Source organism: Salvelinus namaycush, chromosome 36 (genome assembly GCF_016432855.1).
Source record: "Salvelinus namaycush isolate Seneca chromosome 36, SaNama_1.0, whole genome shotgun sequence".
NCBI lineage: Eukaryota > Metazoa > Chordata > Actinopteri > Salmoniformes > Salmonidae > Salvelinus > Salvelinus namaycush.
The window spans coordinates 20,789,054-20,808,371 of record NC_052342.1 but is presented as its reverse complement, the minus strand read 5'-3'; the positions used below and the strand labels follow the sequence as shown (position 1 = coordinate 20,808,371).

The 19,318-nt window shown below is 44.6% G+C and overlaps 1 protein-coding gene across 1 annotated transcript; it reads right to left on the bottom strand.

The window, feature by feature from the left end:
- Nucleotides 1–12,599: 12,599 nt before the first annotated feature.
- On the bottom strand, nucleotides 12,600–16,349 carry LOC120030183 (growth-regulated alpha protein-like). Its single transcript, XM_038975528.1, has 4 exons — nucleotides 16,138–16,349; nucleotides 15,452–15,575; nucleotides 15,200–15,283; nucleotides 12,600–12,666 (listed from the first exon to the last, which is right to left on the bottom strand). The coding sequence occupies exons 1-4, from the start codon at nucleotides 16,199–16,201 to the stop codon at nucleotides 12,600–12,602; spliced, it is 339 nt and encodes a 112-aa protein (XP_038831456.1). The 5' UTR covers nucleotides 16,202–16,349.
- Between the last annotated feature and the right edge of the window lie 2,969 nt (nucleotides 16,350–19,318).

The following is a 19,318-nucleotide window of genomic DNA, read 5'->3' as shown; positions in this document are numbered from 1 at the left end:
CTTTCCTTTGATTAAACCATCGTCTCTAGTACTGCTGTGTCTGCCTCATCTTCTGGGTTCTGCCGATTATTAGTGACTTTCTCACACCGGGTCCTGACAGAAACACTGAGCCATCATAATGAACCCAGAGGCAGCCAGTACCCAGGATTTTTTTCCCATGCTGTCCCACCACGAGGGGACTGTCCAACGCCACGAAGCTGCTCTGGTTCAGCAAGAGGCCTTAATGGCTAGACATTCTCAACTTCTGTCAGAGATGCTGACTTCCATAAAGCAGATTTCTGATCGACTTTCCCCGGCAACCGCTTCTGCTCCAGTACATCAGATTCAAGTGCCCGTGGCAGTTAACCCCCTGGCTGAACCTCGTCTGCCGCCTCCCCAACGGTTCTCAGGTGATCCGAGTGTTTGTAAGGGGTTTTTCACCCAATGTTCTCTCTCCTTCGAGCTGCAACCATCGTCGTTTCCCACCGACCGGTCCAAGATAGCATATATCATCACCCTGCTGTCGGAAAAAGCCCTAGCCTGGGCTACTGCTGTGTGGGATGCCCAAAGTCCCTGCTGTGCCAGCTACTCTACCTTTGCTGAAGAATTCAAGCGAGTGTTTCAAGGTCCTACCAACGGCCCTGACTCAGCCAAACAGCTCCTGACTCTCCGCCAAGGTCGGTGCAGCGTGACGGACTATGCCATCCAGTTCCGCACTGTGGCAGCAGCAAGTGGCTGGAACGACGAGGCGCTCACAGTGTGCTTTTTGAAGGGTCTTTCCGACACCATCCAAGATGAACTGGCCACTCGGGAACCACCGGACAACCTCGAGTCCCTGATCAAGTTGGCCTCGCGCATAGACCAGCGTCTGAGAGAGAGAGAACTCAACCGTAGACCTCTCACCCTAGCTCCTATCGGCCCCAGCTCCGAGTCTCCACCTTTATCCTCGCTGGCTCCACCGGAACCCATGCAGATTGGACGCATCTCCCAGGCTGAGAGAGACCGCCGGATGAGGGAACGATGCTGTCTATATTGTGGCAAACCGGGCCATTTCCGCTCCACGTGTCCCGGGCTCCAGGGAAACGCACTCTCCCGTGCAGGCCTGGGAGGACTGTAACGGGAAACATAACCTCCTCCCATCCATCCAACTCCCGCCTGCTCATTCCAGTCACCCTTTCCTGGGACAACCACGAGCTTCCCCTTCAAGCCTTGGTAGACACTGGAGCCGCAGGTAACTTCATGGATGGGGTCTGGGCGAAGGAGAATGGCGTCCCCTCTGAACCTCTAAGTGACCCCATAAGGGTTACTACGTTGGATAGAAGCCCTTTGGGATCTGGACTTGTCACTCGTGCCACTACCCCCTTGCGACTTTCTATTTCCCAACACCAGGAAGTGATGAACTTTCATCTGATCTCCTGTTCCGAGTTCCCTCTCGTCCTTGGATACCCCTGGCTTCACAGCCATAACCCTCACATCGACTGGTCTGTGGGCACGATCAAGCAGTGGGGTCCTACGTGCCAAGCCACTTGTATCTTCCCGAGTTCCCCTCCCGAGTCTCTAGAATCCATCGACCTGTCCCGAGTTCCCGAGTGTTACCATGACCTCAAACCGGTATTTAGCAAACAGAGGGCCACCAAACTACCACCCCATAGACCTTACGATTGCCCCATCGACCTGTTTCCGGGCACCTGCCCCCCCAGGGGTCGGATCTTTTCCCTATCTCCTCCCGAACGAGCTGCTATGGATACCTACATCAAGGACGCTCTGGCAGCAGGCCTCATGCGTCCATCCACCTCGCCGGCAGGAGCAGGGTTTTTCTTTGTGGCCAAAAAAGACGGTGGATTACGTCCTTGCATCGACTACCGGGGACTTAATGCCATAACCGTCCGTAACCGCTACCCGCTACCCCTTATGGCCACAGCCTTTGAGCTGCTCCAGGAAGCAGTGGTCTTCACTAAGCTTGACCTACGGAACGCATACCATCTTGTGCGGATCAAACCCGGTGACGAGTGGAAGACCGCTTTCAACACGCCTACTGGTCACTACGAATACTTGGTGATGCCCTTCGGCCTGACCAACGCCCCGGCTGTGTTCCAAGCGCTCATAAACGATGTGCTTAGGGATATGCTTAACATTTTCGTGTTTGTTTACTTGGATGACATCCTCATCTTTTCGAGCTCCCTTCAAGAACACACTAAGCATGTCAGACAAGTGCTCAAACGCCTCCTTGACAGCCATTTGTACGTTAAGCCGGAAAAGTGTGAATTCCATTCCTCTCGAGTACAATTCCTGGGATTTGTAGTGGAACCCGGTCGAGTCCAGATGGACCCCAAGAAGGTAGGGGCGGTAGCGGATTGGCCCACCCCCAAGTCCGTTAAGCGTTTCCTGGGCTTCACTAACTTTTACCGCAAGTTCATCAAGAACTTCAGCTCGGTGGCAGCCCCTCTCTCAGCTGTAACCAAGGGTGGCAACACAAGGTTTCTGTGGGGAAGAGAAGCTGAGACAGCCTTCCAAGGACTCAAGCAGCGCATCCTCTCTGCTCCCATCCTGACACTACCGACGGCGGATGAACCTTTTGTGGTGGAGGTAGACGCATCAGAGGTTGGTGTTGGAGCTGTCCTGTCTCAGAGGGGTGAAGACAAGAGGCTTCATCCTTGCGCCTTCTTCTCTCACCGGCTTACCCCGGCCGAGAGGAATTACGATGTGGGGGATCGTGAACTCCTAGCGGTTAAGATGGCATTGAAGGAATGGAGACACTGGCTCGAGGGGGCTTCTCAACCATTTCAAGTGCTTACGGACCACAAAAACCTGGAGTATATCCAGCAGGCGAAGCGGTTGAACTCCAGACAAGCTCGATGGTCTCTTTTCTTCAGCCGATTCCAGTTTATCCTCACCTATAGACCCGGGTCGAAGAATCTCAAACCGGACGCCTTGTCACGAATCTACTCTCCTGCCATTCGAGAAGATACTGACATGACTGTCCTTCCTGCCGCTAAGATCGTGGCTCCGATCTCGTGGCAAGTGGAGGATACCGTGAAACAAGCTCAAGCCATCGAACCGGGTCCTGGAGGAGGTCCTGCCAATCGGTTGTTTGTTCCCAAGGCAGCAAGGTCCCAAGTCCTTCTGTGGGGGCACTCCTCTCGCCTCACCTGTCACCCGGGCGTAGGTCGCACCTTGGAGTTCATCCAGCGTAAGTTCTGGTGGCCCACCATAAAAGAAGACGTTGCCACTTTCGTCAAGGCCTGTTCCGTGTGCTGCCAGGGCAAATCTTCTCACCTCCGCCCTCAAGGACTCCTTCACCCTTTATCTATTCCCCACCGACCCTGGTCCCATATCTCGTTGGACTTTATTACTGGCCTTCCTCCGTCCCATGGTAATACTACTATCCTAGTCATCATCGACAGGTTTTCTAAGGCGGCCAGGTTTGTTCCCTTGACCAAATTACCTTCTGCCAAGGAAACGGCGGAGTTGGTGATTAACCATGTGTTCCGAGTCTTTGGCATTCCGCAAGATATGGTTTCCGACAGAGGTCCACAGTTCGCCTCTAGGTTTTGGAAGGCCTTCTGCCAACTCATAGGGGCCACGGCCAGTCTTTCTTCAGGGTACCATCCGGAGTCCAACGGCCAAACTGAGAGGATGAATCAAGAGCTGGAAACCACCCTCAGATGTATGGTATCCAACAACCCATCCACATGGTCATCCTTCATTGTTTGGGCCGAGTACGCGCACAACACCTTGTGCTCCTCCTCCACTGGTATGTCCCCGCACGAGTGTCAGTTTGGCTATGCTCCGCTATTGTTCCCGGACCAGGAGGCAGAAGTCAGAGTGCCTTCAGCCTTGAGGTTCATCAGACGCTGTCGGCTTACGTGGAAGAAGGCCCGTCTTAATCTTCTGCGTTCCTCACAGCAGTACCAGCGACAAGCCAACAGACGTCGCCGTCCCGGTCCTACCCTGTACCCCGGCCAGAGAGTATGGCTCTCAACAAAGAACTTACCGCTACGGGTGGAGTCTCGCAAGCTGTCCCAGAGATTCATCGGTCCCTTTAAGATTGCCAGGAGAGTCAATCCCGTTACTTTTCGCCTACACTTACCCAGATCCCTTAAGATCAATCCCACATTTCACATTTCTTTATTAAAACCTGTTGTTTTTTCTCCCCTTATCCCGGCAGGCAGACCTCCCCCTCCGCCCCGTGTCATCGGAGGCCAGTCGGCTTATACCGTCCACCGGATACTGGATTCCCGCCGGGTGCAGCGGTCCTGGCAGTATCTGGTGGACTGGGAAGGCTACGGTCCCGAGGAGCGCTCCTGGGTTCCTGCCAAGGACATACTGGACCCTGACCTCATTCGTCAGTTCAGGGCTCTCCACCCTGAGAAGGCTGGTAGGAACGTCAGGAGCCGTTCCTAGGAGGGGGATTCTGTCAGGTTTTGGCCAAGACTGTTCAGGTTTTGGTCACTAGATGTCCCCATTGCACCTTTTTTGCACCTAATTATTGTTTGCACCTGTAGGTCGTTCCCTTGTTTGGTATTTAAACCCTGTGTGTTCCTCAGTTCTTTGCTCAGTGTTTGTACGTTAGCACCCAGCCCCAGCCCTGCTGTTAACTTTTTCTCTTGTTGGAGTTTCCAGAGATTCTCTGGTATTGTTCTTGTTTATTTTGGAATAGTCTTTTGAGGTTTGTTTTTTCCCTTGCTGTTCTTACCACTTTGTGGATTTTCTTTGTATTTTTGAAGATATCTATTTTTGTCTCTTGGCTTTTGTTTTGGACGTTGTGGATTTATATTTTTGCCGGAAGATCTTTCCTTTGATTAAACCACCGTCTCTAGTACTGCTGTGTCTGCCTCATCTTCTGGGTTCTGCCGATTATTAGTGACTTTCTCACACCGGGTCCTGACAGAGGAGGAGCATGGATCGGACCAACACGCAGCGAGGTATGTAGACATAATGATTTATTAAATGAAGACGAAACACGAAGAACACTTGAATAAACTACAAAACAACAATCGACGTTAAACAGACCTGAACTTGTGAACATAAAAAACAATGAACGCACGAACAGGAAAGAACGAACGAACGAGACGAGACAGTACTGTGTGGTGTAACAAACACAGACACAGCAACAATCACCCACAAACAAACAGTGTGAACAACCTACCTTAATATGGTTCTCAATCAGAGGAAACGTCAAACACTTACCCCTAATTGAGAACCATATCAGGCAACACATTGAACCCAACATAGAAACACATAACATAGACTACCCACCCAGCTCACGTCCTGACCAACTAAACAAAGTTAAACAAAGGAAAATAAGGTCAGGAACGTGACAATATCCTTGCTTCAGGGACTGAGTTACAGGTAGTTAGATTTGGGTATGTCATTTCAGGCTAAAATTGAAAAAGGGTCAGATCCTGAAGAGGTTTTAAGCATATCCCAGTTTAGGTCAACTAACAGTACGAACTCTGAAGATAGATGGGGAGCAATCAATTCACAAATGGTATCCAGGGCACAGCTGGGGGCTGAAGGGGGTCTATAACAAGTGGCAATGGTGAGAGACTAGTTTCTGGAAAGGTGGATTTTTAAAGTAGAAGCTCAAATTGTTTGGGAACAGACCTGGATAGTATGACAGAACTATGCAGGCTACCTCTGCAGTAGATTGCAACTCTGCCCCCTTTGTCAGTTCTATCTTGTTGGAAGATGTTATAGTTAGGGATGGAAATTTCAGGGTTTTTGTTGGCCTTCCTAAGCCATAATTCAGACACGGCTAGGACATCAGGTTTGGCGGAGTGTGCTAAAGCAGTGAATAAAACAAACTTAGGGAGGAAGCTTTTAATGGTAACATGCATGAAACCAAGGCTTTTACGGTTACAGAAGTCAACAAATGAGAGCGCCTGGGGAATGGTAGTGGTGCTGGGGGCTGCAGGGCCTGGGTTAACCTCTACATCACCAGAGGAACAGAGGAGGAGTAGGATAAGGGTACGGCTAAAGGCTATAAGAACTGGCCGTGTAGTGCGTTCGGAACAGACAGTAAAAGGGGCAGATTTTTGGCGCGGAAGAATAGATTCAAGGCATAATATACAGACAAGGGTATGGTAGGATGTGAGTACAGTGGAGATAAACCTTGGCATTGAGTGACGATGAGAGAGGTTTTGTCTCTCGCGGCACCAGTTAAGCCAGGTGAGGTCACCGCATGTGTGGGGGGTGGGAAAAAAAAGGGCTATCTAAGGCATATTGGGCAGGGCTATCTTCCACTACAGTGAAATAAGACAATAATACCTAACCAAAACAGCAATAGACAAGGAATATTGACATTAGGGAAAAGCATGTGGAGACGAGTGATCATAGTAGCAATGAGTAGCACTAGAGTCAGGGAGCCAATTTCGTAGTCGCTGCTACGCTAGGCGAGCTGGAGACACGTCGATTCAAACAGCACACTCCCTTATCACACTCCCTGTAGACTGACAACTCATCGTTGTCAACACTGTGTTGTCAGCAAACTTAACGATGGTGTTGGAGTTGAAATTGGCCACGCAGTCGTGGGTGAACAGGGAGTACAGGAGGGGACTAAGCACACACCCCTGAGGGGCCCCAGTGTTCAGGATCAGTGTAGTTGCCTACCCCTTAACACCTGGTCGCGGCCCATCATGAAGTCCAGGATCCAGTTACAGAGGGAGGTGTTTAGTCCCAGGGTCCTTAGCTTAGTGATGAGCTTTGTGGGCGTTATGGTGTTGAACGCTGAGCTGTAGTCAATGAACAGCATTCTCACATAGGTGTTCCTTTTGTCCAGGTAGGAAAGGGCAGTGTGGAGTGCGATTGATATTGCATCATCTGTGGATCTGTTGGGGTGGTATGCGAATTGGAGTGGGTCTAGGGTATCCGGGAGGATGCTGTTGATGTGAGCCATGACCAGCCTTTCAAAGTAATTCATGGCTACCGACATGAGTGCCACGGGGCGGTAATCATTTAGGCAGGTTACCTTCGCTTTCTTGGGCACTTGGACTATGGTGGTCTGTTTGAAACATGTAGGTATTACAGACTCGGTCAGGGAGAGGATGAAAATTTCAGTGAACACTTTTGCCAGTTGGTCCGGGCATGCTTTGAGTACACGTCCTGGTAATCCGTCAGGCCTCGTGGCTTTGTGAATGTTGACCTGTTTAAAGGTCTTGCTCACATTGGCCACTGAAAGCATTATCACACTCTTGTCCAGAACAGCTGATGTTCTCATGCATGCTTCAGTGTTGCTTGCCTCGAAGCGAGCATAAAAGGCGTCACTAGGCAGTTTGCGGCTGGGTTTCCCTTTGTAGTCCATAATAGTTTTCAAGCCCTGCCACATCTGACGAGCGTCAGAGCCGGTGTAGTAGGATTCAATCTTAATCCTGTAATGACACTTTGCTTGTGTGATGGTTCATCTGAGGGCATAGCGGGATTTGTTATAAGCGTCTGGATTAGTGTCCCGCTCCTTGAAAGCGGCAGCACTAGCCTTTAGCTCGATGCGGATGTTGCCTTTAATCCAGTGGAGACGTCGTCGATGCAGTTATTGATGAACACGATGACTGAGGTGGTATACTCCTCAATGCCATTGGATGATTCCCGGAACATATTCCAGTCTGTGCTAGACTGCACTCAATCAGCTGTATAAGGCCATAAGCAAACAAGAAAATGCTCATCCAGAAGCGGCGCTCCTAGTGGCTGGGTAGTTTAAATGTAGGTAGTTTAGTTCAAACTTAAATCTGTTTCATCTAATTTCGACCAGCATGTTACATGTGCAACCAGAGGAAAAAACTCAAGACCACCTTTACTCCACACACCTTTATTTGCCAAGGTAGAAAACATGATCAGTGAATATATTAAAGCTACAGGCTACAATGTGGGGATCTCATGCATGGCAATAACAACATGTTTATATGACTTTCATGCTTGGCACAGAGTTATATTATATTCTACTCAATCCATAGGCTCCATTAATGTCATTCAGACTGTTTTGAAGTTGGCTATGATAGCTGAGGTTCATAGCTAGGTTCTGAACTAATATGTATACCAAACGTTTGGGTCCATACACAGGTCGGCTAGATAGCTAGCTACACATTCATAGGCTTTCAGGTATTTTTTATCTTCCACTGCACAATAAGCAAGGACATAGCTAGCTACGTTATTTCATCTATCTGCATTGCATGGCAAATATCAGCAAGGCACGCTTACAAAATTGTACATTCAATTTGCAGTAAATGCTTTAGCTAGCTAGATTCTTTACATCCACTGTTTCAGAAGATGACAGCCTGGTTTGTTGGTTGTTTCAGGAGTCCCTAAAACATTAAACAACCAGAATTACAATGTCATACTCATGTCACAACACCCATAAATCTAGCCAGCTAGCTGACTAATGTTAGCTAGTCAGCTAACTTGCTAAATTGCAATTTTCATTAATTATCATGATAAAAAAATATGCATAATCGTTTGTCTCTACATTAACTAACATATTCCTGTCAAATGTAGATTTTTTGCATGATTCGTTATGACATTATAATCACTTACATTTGCTTCCATCCTAGTATTTTTGTCAGCCATCTTTGCTGAAGAAAGTCTCCAGCCTTGGGTCGCATAGCGTAAAATTCATCATGGGAACCACTCGATATGATTGGTCGTCGCCGCTGGTGATTTGCATAAAGTTAGGAAAAGTTTATTTTTCACTGCCTTCCACGCCACTTTTGCACCACCCAAAGGTCCCCTGCCCTCTCCTCTTCTCACTGCTTTCCTTCCATTGAAATGAATGGGAAGCGGTATTTCACCACGCGGCATCCTGTGCTAGTGTATCATGCCCGTTAAGCCCCTCTGACTCCACTTACAGTCTACCTTCATCTCAGCACTACTAGCATTACTTACCTGATTCCACTAATCAAATCATCAAACCTTTGATTCGTTTTTAGTGCTAGCTCAAAAACTAAGATGTGCACCCCTTTGGGTCCTCAGGAACAGAATAAAGAAACACTTGTCTCACCAATAGGGTTGCTGATGCAGAGTGACCCTGTCAACAACACTATCGTCTCTTCACTCAGACATCTGGTAAGCAAGACGAGCAAAGCTACAAAGGAATCTGGTTGAAGCAGAGATTACAGCCTCAAGTCTTCTTGGGTATGACGCTACAAGCTTGGCACACCTGTATTTGGGGAGTTTCTCCCATTCTTCTCTGCAGATTCTCTCAAGCTCTGTCAGGTTGAATGGGGTGTGACGCTACACTGCTATTTTCAGGTCTCTCCAGAGATGTTTGATCGGGTTCATGTCCGGGCTCTGGCTGGGCTGCACATGGACATTCAGAGACTTGTCCCAAAACCACTCCTGCATTGTCTTGCCTGTGTTCTTAGGGTCATCGTCCTGTTGGAAGATGAACCTTTGCCCCAGTCTGAGGTCTTGAGCGCTATGGAGAAGGTTTTCATCAAAGATCTCTCTGTGCCAAACCATGGCTTGGTTTTTGCTATGACATGCACTGTCAACTGTGGGATCTTATATAGACAGGTGTGTGCGCTTCCAAATCATGTCCAATAAATTGATTTTACCACAGGTGGACTCTAATGAAGTTGTAGAAACATCTCAAGTATGATCAATGGAAACAGGATGCACCTGAGCTCAATTTTGAGTCTCATAGCAAAGGGTCTGAATACTTATGTAAATAAGGTATTTCTGTTTTTTTCTGTTTTTAATTTTCTATACATTTGCAAAAATGTGTAAAAACCTGTTTTCGCTTTTGTCATTATGGGGTATTGTGCGTAAATAGATGATAAAAAAAATATTTCATCCATTTTAGAATAAGGTTGTAATGTAACAAAATGTGGAAAAAGTCAAGGGGTCAGAATACTTTCCAAATGCACTGTACATAGTATGATATGCTGGTGTGGTTTATAGTATGATATGGTGGTATGGTATAAACACTGAGTGTATAACACATTAAGAACACCTGCTCTTTCCATGACATAGACTGCCCAGGTGAATCCCGGTGAAAGCTATGATCCCTTATCACTTATTAAATCCACTTCAATCAGTGTAGATGAAGGGGAGGAGACAGATTTTTAAGCATTGAGACAATTGAGACATGGATTTTGTATGTGTGCCATTCAGAGGGTGAATGGGCAAGACAAATATTTATGTGCCTTTGAACGGGTTATGGTAGTACTTGCCAGGCGCACCAATTTGAGTGTGTCAAGAACTGCAACGCTGCTGGGATTTCCATGCTCAACATTTTGCTGTGTGTATCAAGAATGGTCCACCACCTAAAGGACATCCAGCCAACTTGAAACAACTGTGGAAAGCACTGGAGTCAACATGGGCCAGCATCCCTGTGAAACGCTTTGCAAACCTTGTAGCGTCCATGCCTCTGATGAATTGAGCATGTTCTGAGGGCAAAAGGTGGTCCAACTCAATATTAGGAATGTGTTCCTAATGTCTTGTACAGTCAGTGTATACAGTGGGGCAAAAAAAGTATTTAGTCAGCCACCAATTGTGCAAGTTCTCCCACTTAAAAAGATGAGAGAGGCCTGTAATTTTCATCATAGGTACACTTCAACTATGACAGACAAAATGAGAAAAAAAAATCCAGAAAATCACATTGTAGGATTTTTAATGAATTTATTTGCAAATTATGGTGGAAAATAAGTATTTGGTCAATAACAAAAGTCTCTCAATACTTTGTTATATACCCTTTGTTGGGTAAGTCTTCACAAGGTTTTCACACACTGTTGCTGGTATTTTGGCCCATTCCTCCATGCAGATCTCCTCTAGAGCAGTGATGTTTTGGAGCTGTTGCTGGGCAACACGGACTTTCAACTCCCTCCAAAGATTTTCTATGGGGTTGAGATCTGGAGACTGACTAGGCCACTCCACGACCTTGAAATGCTTCTTACGAAGCCACTCCTTCGTTGCCCGGGCAGTGTGTTTGGGATCATTGTCATGCTGAAAGACCCAGCCACGTTTCTTCTTCAATGCCCTTGCTGATGGAAGGAGGTTTTCACTCAAAATCTCACGATACATGGCCCTATTCATTCTTTCCTTTACACGGATCAGTCGTCCTGGTCCCTTTGCAGAAAAACAGCCCCAAAGCATGATGTTTTCACCCCCATGCTTCACAGTAGGTATGGTGTTCTTTGGATGCAACTCAGCATTCTTTGTCCTCCAAACACGACGAGTTGAGTTTTTACCAAAAAGTTATATATTTTTTTTCATCTGACCATATGACATTCTCCCAATCTTCTTCTGGATCATCCAAATGCTCTCTAGCAAACTTCAGACACTCCTGGACATGTACTGGCTTAAGCAGGGGGACACGTCTGGCACTGCAGGATTTGAGTCCCTGGCAGCGTAGTGTGTTACTGATGGTAGGCTTTGTTACTTTGGTCCCAGCTCTCTGCAGGTCATTCACTAGGTCCCCCCGTGTGGTTCTGGGATTTTTGCTCACCGTTCTTGTGATCATTTTGACCCCACGGGGTGAGATCTTGCGTGGAGCCCCGGATCAAGGGAGATTATCAGTGGTCTTGTATATCTTCCATTTCCTAATAATTGCTCCCATAGTTGATTTCTTCAAACCAAGCTGCTTACCTATTGCAGATTCAGTCTTCCCAGCCTGGTGCAGGTCTACAATTTTGTTTCTGGTGTCCTTTGACAGCTCTTTGGTCTTGGCCGTAGTGGAGTTTGGAGTGTGACTGTTTGAGGTTGTGGACAGGTGTCTTTTATACTGATAACAAGTTCAAACAGGTGCCATTAATACAGGTAACGAGTGGAGGACAGAGGAGCCTCTTAAAGAAGAAGTTACAGGTCTGTGAGAGCCAGAAATCTTGCTTGTTTGTAGGTGACCAAATACTTATTTTCCACCATAATTTGCAAATAAATTCATTAAAAATCCTACAATGTGATTTTCTGGATTTTTCTTTCTCATTTTGTCTGTCATAGTTGAAGTGTACTTATGATGAAAATCACAGGCCTCTCTCATCTTTTTAATTGGGAGAACTTGCACAATTGGTGGCTGACTAAATACTTTTTTGCCCCACTGTATATATATGGTACAGTCTGGTAGAGCATGGCATATAGGGTATGAAAGCTGATGCTATGTTATGTTATGGCGTAGAGACAACCTTGGCAAAACAGATATACTGTTTAATTAAAAGTTTAATTAAATAAACTACATTTGACCAACAATACAATCATAGTGCAGTGCTCAAGGTGTGATATGTATATATCCATTTTTTGATTAAGTATACATTGTTGAGAAAACAAGTAATCTATGTCCTATAATTGTTTGTTTTATTTGAAAAAATATATATCAAAGACAGGTTTTATATCAAAAATACTATTACATTATTCCTTAATATCTATACTGTATATATAAAAAATATAAATACATACATATAATAAACACATTAAAAGGACAGCCACTTTGTAGGGCAGTGTCCCCATCACTGTCCTGACTCATTGATTGAAGTCTCTTTGGACCAGAGGGGACAGTGCCTCTTATTGGTGCTCCAACACCATTTGTTCTGGTTGTTGTCTACCATCCAAGGCCCAACCGGGCCAACCCTGCTTCAGAGACAAGCCAGCAGAGAGGTTGCAGTGTGGCACAGCTTCCAGTGCCAGACAAAGAGTGATCAAGTGCTAGTGGTGGTATGTGGGGAGAGAGTCTCAATGGAGTGTTGTTTCTGACGCTGTTGATTTCTGTAGGAGAGAAGAAGGTGTGCTGATTAACCCTCTGAGTTACGTGGCAGAATACATAAGCTTTATGGCAGACTATATTTACGGCCGAATAGATTCTATACTCTGTTAAGCTTTATGGAAGAATATATTTTTGGCAGATTAAATTGTGTACTCTGTTAAACTTTATGGAAGAATATAGAGTTGAAGTCGGAAGTTTACATACACTTAGGTTGGAGTCAACCACTCCCCAAATATTTTGTTAACAAACTATAGTTTGGCATGTCGGTTAAGACATCTACTTTGTGCATGACACAAGTAATTTTTCCAACAATTATTTACAGACAGATTATTTCACTTATAATTCACTGTATCACAATTCCAGTGAGTCAGAAGTTCACATACACTAATTTGACTGTGCCTTTAACCAGCTTGGAAAATTGTCTTTAGAAGCTTTTGATAGGCTAATTGACATCATTTGAGTCAATTGGAGGTGTACCTGTGAATGTATTTCAAGGCCAACCTTCAAACGCAGTGCCTCTTTGCTTGACATCATGGGAAAATCAAAAGAAATCAGCCAAGACCTCAGACAAAAAATTGTAGACCTCCACAAGTCTGGTTCATCCTTGGGAGCAATTTCCAAACGCCTGAAGGTACCACGTTCATCTGTACAAACAATAGTACGCAAGTATAAACACCATGGGACCACGCAGCCGTCATACCACTCAGGAAGGAGACACATTCTGTCTCCTAGAGATGAACATACTTTGATGCAAAAAGTGCAAATCAATCCCAGAACAACAGCAAAGGACCTTGTGAAGATGCTGGATGAAACAGGTACAAAAGTATCTATATCCACAGTAAAACGAGTCCTAAATCGACATAACCTGAAAAGCCGCTCAGCAAGGAAAAAGCCACTGCTTCAAAACCGCCATAAAAAAGCCAGACTACGGTTTGCAACTGCACATGGGGACAAAGATCATACTTTTTGGAGAAATGTCCTCTGGTCTGATGAAACAAAAATAGAACTGTTTGGCCATAATGACCATCGTTATGTTTGGAGGAAAAGGGGGGAGGCTTGCAAGCCGAAGAACACCATCCCAACCGTGACGCACGGGGGTGGCAGCATCATGTTGTGGGGGTGCACTTGACAAAATAGATGGCATCATAAGAAAGGACAATTATGTGGATATATTGAAGCATCTAAAGAAATCAGTTAGGAAGTTAAGCTTGGTTGCAAATGGGTCTTCCAAATGGACAATGACCCCAAGCATACTTCCAAAGTTGTGGCAAAATGGCTTAAGGACAACAAAGTCAAGGTATTGGAGTGGCCATCACAAAGCCCTGACCTCAAACCTATAGAATATTTGTAGGCAGAACTGAAAAAGCATGTGCGAGCAAGGACGCCTACAAACCTGACTCAGCTACAAAAGCTCTGTCAGGAGGAATGGGCCAAAATTCACCCAACTTATTGTGGGAAGCTAGTGGAAGGCTACCCGAAACGTTTGACCCAAGTTAAACAATTTAAAGGCAATGCTACCAAATTTAATTGAGTGTATGTAAACTTCTCACCCACTGGGAATGTGATGAAAGAAATAAAAGCTGAAATAAATCATTCTCTCTACTGTTATTTTGACATTTCACATTCTTAAAATAAAGTGATGATACTAACTGACCTAAGACAGGGAATTTTTACAAGGATTAAATGTCAGGAATTGTGAAAACAGAGTTTAAATGTATTTGGCTAAGGTGTACGTGAACTTCCGACTTCAACTGTATTTATGGACGAATCAATACTGTACCCTACACTGTTATTAAGCTTCAAACCATATTTAATTCAGGGAAAATACAGGTAAATGATAAAATAAAGGAAACAACAACATTGTTTTCTCTTAATGGGGTGTTGGGCAACCACGAGCCAGAACAGCTTCAACGTGCCTTGAGATAAATTCCACAAGTGTCTGAAACTCTATTGGAGGTATGCAACATTATTATTCCATGAGAAACTCCATAATTTGGTATTTTGTTGATGGTGGTGGACACTGTCTCAAGCGCCGCTTCAGAACCTCCCATAAGTGTTCAATTGGATTGAGATCTAGTGACTGAGACGGCCATGGCATATGGTTTACTTCGTTTTCATTCTCATCAAACTATTCAGTGACCAGTCGTGTCCTATGGATAGGGGCATTGTCATCCTAAGGGGGCATAACCTTGACAGACTAAATAATGGGCAACTGGACCTGCCCAGCTTTTTTATACATGACCCTAATTATGATGGAATGTTAATTGCTTATGAATTGCTCGGTTGAGCCACACCTGTGTGGAAGCACCTGCTTTCAATATTCTTTGTATACCTCATTTACTCAAGTGTTTCCTTTATTTTGGGAGTTACCTGTAAACGGCCCATTATCTATATGGAGCACATAGATGCAGTACATTTTAAATAAAATGATATACAATTTTAAATATATGTATATATATTTAAATTTGAATAGTTCATTCAAACAACTAAATTGAATAAAATAGTCTGTGCAATAAAATACATCCATAAACTCACGCTTTGGTTTGCCTTTCAATCAGTGTTTTGGCAAAGTTCCCATTTGGGTCGAGACAGAGCAAACCTTCGGTTTTTAGTGTGACACTTAGAGAGAGAGAGAGAGAAGAGGGGATGAGAAAGAAAAAGAGTGGAGGGACAGATGTTTAAATTAAATTAATCATTGAAATATATATTTTGGAGAGTTTACATATAATTTTCTTTAAGTACCATATAGTACAATACAGTACAGCACTGTATAGTATAGTAACTCACATGACTTCTTCCTTAGAGCAGTGTGAGCGAGGAGGGTAATAGGTCAGTGTCCTGATTAAACTGATATTCACCCCCCCTGCATGTACTTTAGGACAGCGGCACCGAGGATATTGTATGCCTCTCCCTGTAGAGAAAAATCAGAAAGTCAAAGAAAACACTTCAGTCTCCCTCTACGTTCATCGACAATTTACTAATCTAGTTTTAGGCGGGATTCAATCTGAAAACATGTTACAGCGAGCTTGACATTCCAAGGTAATTTCCAATTGAACTTTTATTGTACCATCAATATGATCTCAGCCAATGAGGTAACATTGCCTTTAAAAGGCGCATTATCGACAATGTTATTCAGATTGAATCCCGGACTTAAAGTTTTATTGTAAATTGTAAGAAATGAATAACATAGTTCACACCCATAGTCCACAATTATATAGTTAGATATACACTGAGTGTACAAAACATTAAGGACACGTTTCTAATATTGTCTTTTTGCCCTCAGAACAGCCTCAATTTGTCAGGGCGTGGTGTCGAAAGTGTTCCACAGGGATGCTGGCCTATTTTGACTCCAAAGCTTCCCACATGTCCTTAATGTTTTGTACACTCAGTATAAGTTAAAAGTTCTATTAAATACTTAAACATAATACTAATTTTCATCAAAAGTTCTACGGACAGATTTTTAAGCCAGGTACCTTGTATCATGCAGATGACGTCTGAGCAGACCAGAAGAACAATAACAGTCATTGCAGTATTCATGATGATCTTGACTCTGTAGACTGTAGTTGCAGTGTGGCTGTTGTATCAGAAGGTATACCAGTAAGCCAGCTGCAGTCTTCTTCTTCTTCTTCAGTTGCAGTGAATTTCTGAGTTCAACAGTTTTTCTTTGCTGAGTTGCTCTTCTTGTCTCCAGTATAGATTCTGTCTGCTGCATCATGGTAAGAGACATCTTATATGGTCTGAGCTCAGTGAAAGTGACTCGAGAGACCACATACCAGAGTTGAGGGGAAGCACGCCAAATCTTGCATCTGGTAACATTAGTGTTCACCTAACCGTCTCCCCACTCCTCCCCTCCCACATAATGCATGTCTGAACAGCAGCCCTCTACCAGAGAATTTCTCAAAAAAAGTGTCACTTGTCATTGTCAGAATCACGTTTTTATGAGATACCGTCCTTCCATCCTGTATGGACACTGAACCAGTGACGTGAGTTGAGGTCTGAGGATGGGAAGGCACTTTCTAGTGAGACACAACCTGCCGTGATTGGGACTCCCATAAGGCGGCGCACAATTGGCCCAGTGTCTTACGGGTTAGGTGAGGGTTTGGCCGGGGTAGGGCGTCATTGTAAAATAAGAATTTGTTCTTAACTGACTTGCCTAGTTCATGAGGGCACAAGGCGAGACCCAAATGCAGACACAGGAGGCAGATGGTTGAGCTCCAATATTTATTATACAAAAAGGGGGTAGGCAAAAGGCAGGCCGGGGACAGGCGAGAGTTCAAACTGTACCAGGCGATAGGCAGGCTTGAGGTCAGAACAGGCAGAGTGGTCAGGCAGGCGGAGTCGGCGTCAGGACAGGCAACGGTCAAAACCAGGAGGGCTAGGGGAAAAACAGACTGGGAAAAATAGGAGCTGGTTGCTTGGCAAATCAAGACGAACTGGCACAGAGAGACAGGAAACACTGGGATAAATACACCGGGGACTAGCGGGGAAAAACAGGAGACACCTGGAGGTGTATGGAGACAATCACCAAGACAGGTGAAACAGATCAGGGCATGACATAGTTAAATAAAGGTTAAATAAACAATTCTGGAGTCATAGAATTTCAGTGAGTTTCAGAGGGAGGAGATATGTTGCAACACTGTTCTCTACTTCTAAACACTTATGAATCAGCTGCACAAAGGGTGCTATGATTTAAATATCGACATTCCACCATGTCGGAAAGAAAAGCCCTGGAATTATTAAATCATGGTTTGTTTAAACACTCCCAAAACAAACTAAAATGAAGGTAATTTGTCTGTCTGTGTGTGTGTGTGTGCCTTGCGAGGACAATCTACTGACTGTCCCTGTGACTCAATAAATAGCAACTCAGTTCAATGAAGGGAAGAGCATTGCCACTTTAAATTATTTCTCTGTGTTACTGTAGCAGATGTGATTCATAATAAGGAATTTCCTATTGGGCTAACAACTAAGACGTTAGCTTCTTCTGTGGGAGACCTGGGTTCAAATCCCGCCAGTGACATCGCTGTGACTCAAACAATACCTATGGATGACACTGATATTTCTTATTTCCAAGGACAAATAGCTTATCAGTCTTTCATTGGAAGCATTACTAAACCACCCACTACTTTCAAGCATGGTTGAGGCGTTTGTCCTTGATAGCTTACCATGTCCTCAGAGTTGCAAAACTGATACGGGTGTTATGTTCGGGAAGTGTGTGTGCGTTTGTTTGTGTGTGTCTGTGTGTGGGAAACAGACTTGTACAATCTATGCCCCGATGCACTGAAGACACTTCATAACACTTGGTTGGTGCTTCCTTTTTTTATTTATACAAGTTTTTCTCATTGAGATAAAATCTATTTTTCAAGAGAGACCTGGTCCAACAGCAGCAGGGGGTCAGACAAAACAACTTACATACACTAACACAAGATTAAACAAAACACACATACAGTACAACAATTATATATTACATTAAAAAAACACGAATATCATAACAAAAAAAAACTGTCCTAAAGACAATTACAGTCTTCTATGATATTTACATCGATCAAGTGTTTAAACTCCACCAACGTGACTACATCATCAATGTTCAGGAGAGAATCCCAGGACCATGAAGCTGAGTAACTAAAACTATTTCTACCATGAGCTGTTCTAATTCTTGGTACTGTTAAAGCAAATGAGAATGAGACCGTCATTTCTATTTATTTACTGGCCTGATTAAAAAAGAATAAAGTGGCATTTTACCCCTGATGGCTTTTAAATAAGTGTGTTCCAGTGTTTAAGCCTACGCAAGGTCAATGACGACCAGCTGTCCGCCGAAGTCGGCTCCACTCCTTGTTCGGGCGGCGTTCGGCGATCCACGTCACCGGCTTAAGCCATCACCGCTCCATTTTTCATATATCCATTTGTCTTGTCTTGTTTCCATACACACCTGGTTTTCATTTCCCCAATCAATCTACTTGTATTTAACCCTCTGTTTCCCATCATGTTTTGTGTGTAATTGTTTCATGTTATTGTGGTGTTTTATTACGCGCTTTATTTTTGTATGTTCCGTGTTTTGAGCACATTTGATGTATGTAGTGCTCTCGTTTTTGGAACTAAAATAAAAGTGCGCCTGTTTACATCACTCTACTCTCCTGCACCTGACTTCATCTCTAATACACCTGTTTACATCACTCTACTCTCCTGCACCTGACTTCATCTCTAATACACCTGTTTACATCACTCTACTCTCCTGCACCTGACTTCACCTCTAATACACCTGTTTACATCACTCTACTCTCCTGCACCTGACTTCACCTCTAATACACCTGTTTACATCACTCTACTCTCCTGCACCTGACTTCACCTCTAATACACCTGTTTACATCACTCTACTCTCCTGCACCTGACTTCACCTCTAATACACCTGTTTACATCACTCTACTCTCCTGCACCTGACTTCACCTCTAATACACCTGTTTACATCACTCTACTCTCCTGCACCTGACTTCATCTCTAATACACCTGTTTATATCACTCTACTCTCCTGCACCTGACTTCACCTCTAATACACCTGTTTACATCACTCTACTCTCCTGCACCTGACTTCACCTCTAATACACCTGTTTACATCACTCTACTCTCCTGCACCTGACTTCACCTCTAATACACCTGTTT

What these genes read in the sequence shown, in the direction of transcription:
- LOC120030183 (XM_038975528.1), bottom strand. Translation starts at nt 16,201, where the DNA reads ATGAATACTGCAATGACTGTTATTGTTCTTCTGGTCTGCTCAGACGTC. An exon ending in CGTCATCTGCATGATACAAG is followed by an intron (nt 15,576 to 16,137) that starts GTACCTGGCTTA and finishes TTTTCTCTACAG; the next exon opens with GGAGAGGCATACAATATCCT. An exon ending in TGCTCTAAGGAAGAAGTCAT is followed by an intron (nt 15,284 to 15,451) that starts GTGAGTTACTAT and finishes TCTCTCTCTAAG; the next exon opens with TGTCACACTAAAAACCGAAG.